This window comes from Liolophura sinensis, chromosome 8, assembly GCF_032854445.1.
Source record: "Liolophura sinensis isolate JHLJ2023 chromosome 8, CUHK_Ljap_v2, whole genome shotgun sequence".
In the NCBI taxonomy this organism is placed as follows: domain Eukaryota; kingdom Metazoa; phylum Mollusca; class Polyplacophora; order Chitonida; family Chitonidae; genus Liolophura; species Liolophura sinensis.
This window is the reverse complement of record NC_088302.1, coordinates 18,754,352-18,761,243: the sequence shown is the minus strand read 5'-3', so window position 1 is coordinate 18,761,243 and position 6,892 is coordinate 18,754,352. Positions and strand designations below refer to the sequence as shown.

The 6,892-nt window shown below is 38.5% G+C and overlaps 1 protein-coding gene across 3 annotated transcripts in view; it reads left to right on the top strand.

Moving 5' to 3' along the window:
• Nucleotides 1-2,484: 2,484 nt before the first annotated feature.
• Nucleotides 2,485-6,892, top strand: part of LOC135474045 (CREB-regulated transcription coactivator 1-like) — a 40,964-nt gene continuing 36,556 nt past the window's right edge. For all 3 annotated transcript variants that reach the window (XM_064754037.1, XM_064754036.1, XM_064754035.1), the window contains exons 1-3: nt 2,485-2,617; nt 2,775-2,878; nt 3,113-3,229. In XM_064754037.1, coding sequence (XP_064610107.1) covers nt 2,503-2,617; nt 2,775-2,878; nt 3,113-3,229 — 336 coding nt within the window. In that variant the 5' untranslated portion in view covers nt 2,485-2,502. The remainder of the gene's footprint in view (nt 2,618-2,774; nt 2,879-3,112; nt 3,230-6,892) is intronic.

The window sequence follows — 6,892 nt, the reverse complement described above, 5'->3', positions numbered from 1 at the left end:
TATACTGTATAGAGGAAACCGGTGACTTGGCGTGACAACGGTTGCTGTCGCATTCAGTCTGGAAGGAGATTTTCTTAAAGTGCATTGAACTTTAAAAGTAACTTCTGTGCAGTATGTCGCTAAAATTATACGGAACAATAGCACATTTTGAAACTATAGTGTACAACTATACATTTTCGCGACTTGTGTAATGTGAAATTCTATTGTCAAATATGCAAGCACCATAATGGTATCACTGGTTACACTGTGTTAGCATAAACAGACATATGAAGTTGGAAATTTTACGTTGTCATTCCTCAAAGTTACATTTTTGTGCATTTGCCCAGATCTCTGATACATTGTGTGTTCAGAACTTATTCGTGTTAACCATGCATTTATCATTTTATTAGTTTCTTTATCCAACTTTATTTCATTGGTGATTAATTAAGGCAAGACACAAGCATGTACGACGGGGTCAGTTTCATCCATTCGTGAAAGAAACCTGGATATAGCCAAGGAAAAAATCCCCCAACCTTTGGCAAACAACAGAGGAGCTTGCCATGTGCAGACATTACACGTGTTTTTCCGTAATTTGAGTTCGGAAAATGTATATACAGGCCTACAAAGTTCGTCAGAGAGTCATATTTGCCAACTGCTCATGATTTGCTCTGGACAATCGGGTTTCGTCCACCAATCAATCATACAAAGTAATACAAACCTTTCATAATGTTATTGTTTACTGACTGAATATGAATATTAATTGGAGACGCCTGACTAATCTTCAGCATTCCACTATATACAATGTAGCTATAAGTACAACGTGCATTTTTAATAGTTTGTTTTTCAGTACAGTGGTACAAAGGCCCACGTATACAGAACGTCCGAAAATACAGAACAGAGAAACTGATTTCAGTAAAAGAATATACAACCTACTTTCTTTTGTCAGTTTAGATTTATGTAAGAATAAAACATGTGAACGTAAGCCAATTCAGTGACTGCGTTATATAGGCACCATATGGAGAAGTTGTTTACCTAAAGGTCTATTTTCATCCAACTTTTCTTCGGAGATTTTTCTCTGCCATTTCAAATATCCGTTCTCTGTGTTTTTAGCTTCACTGAATTACGTCATTTACTGAGGAAAGTCTTCTTATAAAATTTGGTGGAAGTCGGAAGCAGAGAGCGTTCACCTGATTGACTGGACTATAGAAATTGTGTTATAGCGTTAAGTACTCAAGACGAGGCGAGCATCCGTTCTTTTAGGCAACTTCAGTAACTAATGTTGCATCTAAGATTTGAGCGATGATATTCCATACGTTATAAAAACAAACATTGAAAAAAAATCACAGTCACGAATATGAAATAATTTCATTGTGCTGCATGGGCGCCATTATCACGTACAAAGTTGGTAATAGCACATTCGTAATAAGATCTGTATTCCTATAGCTGTTGGTAATATGCTTTCCGTATGGAAGAGGCACATGTATAAATGCCCTGAGAGAGTTAAACGCTAGCTCACTGTGAATTTCAGGACGACCACCAGCCCCGTGTTCGAACCCAGCTGTCGCTGATTGGGCTGCAGTCTTAAATCGGGCGGTTTGCCAGATACGGCCTTGCTACGGGTGGTTGTTTCCTTCAGTTTCGACCAGGCATAAATTTGAACGATCGCCGTGATAACGGCGTAGTTTTTAAACGGAATAGGTCTTGGCCACAGCGTCAAAAGACCGATCAAATAAATAAATCCAATAAATAGAATAGGGAAATCAATCGCGAGCAAATGTTTGGTTTTATTTCTTTATTACCTTAATAGTACTCGATTGATATAAATAAACGAAAACGCAGGCCTACGTTTGTGTACTATATATGCACGCCCAGCATGCGCTGGGTCAGTAGAGCAGATAGGCCTATAGTTTTCCCGTGTACAAACAGTAGCGCACTTCAACAACTGCCGTAGGCCTATACAGTTGCATCATCAGCCTTCATTTGTCCACTGCTGTCTGGCCTGGGCGAGGAGAATAGCAATAATCTTGACCAAGAACAACATTGTTTCTAAACTGGAAACACTAATACACCTCATGGTAGGCATCTGTAGATTCTATTTAAATAAAGCTAGAAATGAACCAAAATTCCAAACACGCATGCAGAAAGGCCTATGCTATACTAAGCCTACATGCGCTTGCAGTTCTAGGCCTATGGGCTCATACATGCCTCCGCAGACAAGGTTTACTTTCCATTTCCACAGCTCTGTACAAAGAGAAAGATAATTTCTGGAGTTAGCCGATCTGACAATGAGACTGTTACTCGCGAGTATTTGCAATCAATACTCTTAATGTATTGTGGAAAATCGTATTTGTCTGTGACCTGAAAGTGGCCCGAGATGGTAAACTGTTTACATTCTGGCGCACGGGAAGGTGCTGCCACCTAGCGGCCCATCATCTGACTATCATGGCGTCGGTGATTGGTTGGAGTCTATCAGGACCCCCTGCATAGCCCGAATCATAACAAGGGTTGTCGTTTTCAGCCATCATGGCGAACCCTCGGAAGTTTAGCGAGAAAATTGCGCTACATACGCAAAAGCAGGCTGAAGAAACGGCTGCTTTTGAGGCCATAATGCGAGAAGTGTCTGGAGTATCACGGGTAGGTTTCGGCGTAGGAGGCATTTTCTGTGTCGATGTACTGCCCACCGTCACTGTCGCTTGACAGGCTAGCGCGTGTCGTCAAAAATTTTGTGCAACCCACGAAAACCATTGCAATCATATATAATTTCATTTTTGTTCCACGCTGTCTGTTTCAGGTAGCGTATCAGAAACATCATTTACAATTGTCACAGAATCTTGGAGCGTACCGGGGAGGATCATTACCGAATGTTAATCAGATTGGGACGAATTCCATTGATTTACAGGTATGTTGTTTTGCTGGCTGTACCGTGCACTTATTGCTGAGTGCATCGGCCACGAACATGGCTGCCACTTGTTGTAAATGACAAGTCGCCAACACAACTCACTTCCGCTGGGCATGTTTTCATAATAATAAACCGGTATCCCACTCATTTTTGACATTTATACGACTATTGAGAGGACATAGTGTTAGTGTATCAACCAAACGTGACCTTTTCCTTTTCGTTTCTTTCCCACAGAATGCTCTTCATAACTTAGAAGATATGAAGCAAGGGCGACAGTCTCTTGTTGACAGAATGCATCGAGACAGAAATCGTCAAGTGGCTCACAGACGGCCTTTTCCATTCGACAAAAGGGTATCCTTTGAAATGTAAAGGGATTAATTAGTGACACAGCAAAAATGGGATCACTGAATGCCCCTTGCAGACTCATCTATATGAATCAGCAGGTGGAAATTAGGTCAGCATTGTTTTGGGGTAGTATTTTATGTTTTATGTTATTGTGTTTGTAGAAGGCAGATATTAAGTATACCAGATGTTGCTTTGTACTTCATGTGCTCGGTTTATGTCACTCACTATTCTGTGTTCCATTGTGACATAATCACATTGCACAATTATGTTCCAGCCAGACGATGTAAGGCACCAGCGAAGTCAAATACTTATTATCTATCCTTGAGCTGGAATGTTAGACAGTCTAACACCAACTCTTTTAAGACATGTATTAGAGCTCTACCTTTCTCACCAAAACTTGAATACCAATAGTTCTCTCATTTTTCTCCATGTTACTTCCCATGGCCATTGAGCAACAAGTGTCTGCATGTAAGATGGTCAAAAACCACTGAAAACTACATTTTTTGATGTATAAAAAATGGCAAATTTTGCTTTCAGTTGATGTGACTTCACCGTATGTTGGAGAATATTCACCTAATATATTTATGACCTTGTTAAATAACTTGACAGTATACAGAATAATGCGTTCATGATAAGACCAATTGTACATGTAGATATCATGTGCTATAAATCTTCAACCTTTTCAAGCACTGAAGCACTTTTATCAGTGAAATTTATGAATACAATTATGAAAATGATGCTAAAAATCATTTGTTTGTGTCACTAAAGTTGCAAGATTCATGAAACTGTGCAAATTATTTCTCTACACCCCATAGTTCTCTTAGAATGTTTCAAAATATTGGTCGCACTGGTGATTGAAAAAGTTGAAGAATTAGGGTATATGACAAAAGAAATTGATGGCAGTTAGAGTTGATGACAGAAGTCCGTGACATTGTCAGGGACTAGTTTTAATCCCGCCATTTGCCTAAGCCTGCAAATTTTCCCCTTTGGGAGAGCTCATTATCCTTTCATTACCATGTTAGACTTTAGAATATCACGTAATCTCCACACCCACAGATTCACTCAGAACACATGTCTTATCCCTACAGAGTTGTAATCCATAAAGCATATCTTGTTACAGTGAAACATAAGTCAGTATTTCTTAAATTTCTCTGACCCTGACATTCATTGATACTTATTTTAATTTCACGTATATTTTCCCAGCAGTTTTCAGAAGAAAAGTTCAGTCCTGGATTTAGACTAAGAATTTCCAGATCACATAAATGTAGTTGCATGCTTGCTTTAATATTGAAATTGTTTGGCTGACATAGATAAGTACTTTTTGAAATGCCAGTGGTAGTGAGTTCTAAAACAGACTTATCTTTCTTACAATGCATTATATGATTAAGGACATATATAAGAATTTTACATTTCCGATTAAGTTATTGGTGATTTATCATAATTTTAGATAACGCACTCATGAATGTGTGAATCATGCCTTTTAAAGCTTTTACATGATGAACGGCTGTAATTTGTCATCCCATTGGGACTGCCACAATATTTTAGTGTGAAAAACCCATCAGCATCTTGTTTCAGTGTAGAACATTGATATTTATGAATATGCCTAATGAACAAAACTCTGCAGCCCATAGTGCTGTGATGCCATGAATATGACGTGATAAACAACTTTTTCATGTCAGCAGCATTTTAGGTGTATTGAATTGAGGCTTAAGATGCTTTGTATGAGTAAGCATGTATTCATTGAAAAGTTGGAAAAATGAGTTGAAAAAAAAAAAAAAAATTTCATGAACATGTAAGTGTAGTTACATGGTTCTCATAGACAGTGATACAATAGATACACAGGCTTTTATGTGGTTTTGGAAAAAAAAATATTACTTTTAAACACGGTTGTTTTACATCTGTGGGGGAATTCCCTGTTGATCCCTAATTTCCCTATTTCTGAGTTGCATTAAAATGCATTTTAGTCATTAGGGATATATCTTGACATAATGAGCGTAATACCTTATTCAACTAGAGGCCATTCTGGTGGGAAATTCAGAATAATATGTATTGTTCTTTGCTCAGTATTTGTTGAGAGGTCACCATTGCACGTAGGCTGATCTAGCTGAACCAGCATCACAGCAACACTGAATTAAGAAACATTGTCTGCTTTAACTGATAATCAAGTACTTATCTGAAAACAGTGATGCTGTGTTTGACATGAGATTTTGTCCATGACGAAGTTGTTCTGAGTTCTTTATTGGAACATGGAATAATATCACCATGCCAGAAAAAGTATTTGTTTCAGCTCCACAATAATATTTATTATTTAACTGTTACTTGGCTCTAGAAATGTATACTTTTCAAGAAAATTTTTATTTATTTATTTGATTGGTGTTTTACGCCGTACTCAAGATTATTTCACTTGTACGACAGCAGCCAGCATTACGGTGGGCGGAAACCGCGCAGCGCCCGGGGGAAACCCACGGCCATCCACAAGTTGCTGGCAAAACAGCGAATTTTTAGGGCAAGTAAGGTGTACATTCTACATATATACAGGTTCATGTATTAAATGTTCACTTTAAATGTTCGCTTACGAATAACTTGTTTTGTATGATTTCACAGGCTGTATTGGTTTCAGCTGTGTATTGATTTTAAACCTTTTTTTTTTGTTTTTTTTGTTTTTTATAACACGTGTACATGTGCTGCCAGGCGAAGTTCAAATTTTCAACAGTTTTAAAAATTAACGAAATTATTTCCATTTGTGTTTCTGTTTTATTGTAAACTTAGAATGGCAAGTCTTCTGACAGCTTAAGCTAGTGAGGACGTGTATTTCAAAGGCATTTGGTTACTTTCTTAATGCTTGTTTTGTATATAGTTCACCTGCGTATGTTTTCACTGGTTGTAAAGGGTTCAGACATGCATTGACTCACTTTTTTTTTTGGAAGTTAATTGAGTCTGAATGGTTAAATGATCACGATTATTCATATGATCATATAACATACATGTGTAATGAACACCTACGCATGCGTTCACTCCATCATCTGCCCTATGCCAGCTGCTACATGAATTTCATTATTCGCGCATAAATCCATGTACATATAATCAAATGTTGTATAATAAATATTTGATGGCCATTTAGCTATATTAAAGCATGTGTTCGCATGCCATGCAGGTAGGTCTGCTCTCTGCGGAACATCTGGCATACCTGGTAACAGTGGCTTGGTAATGAGCTGAGGTATTCCTGTGCTACCTCTTCTGTGTTCATGTATAAAAGTGAGGTCAGTGGTGTGGCTGACCAGGTCAGATTCATGTATTTAGGACACACAACCTTGGTCAGCTGTATATAGACAGCCAGTGTTTAGCCCTTAACTTCATATTGATCTAGCTTTGGGCGTCTGACCTGTATCTTGAGCTATAAAGCCATTACCCTCTAGACAGACTAGCTACTGGTCGGCTGGGCTGCTGTGCACAGCTGACACCCTGATAAATGGCTCTGTATCAACATCATGACCTCATTTTGACCAGCATGAGGAAGAGAGAGAAGGATGAGGTGTGTTTGTTGTGTAGAGGCTGAGGGGAGGGGTAATCTTGGGTGGGGTCAGTTATCTCCCTTTTATGTTGTGATGAACATGAAAATGTGATTTAAATTGGTCATGAAGTACATGTAGTGCCTGAGGGTTATGTCCT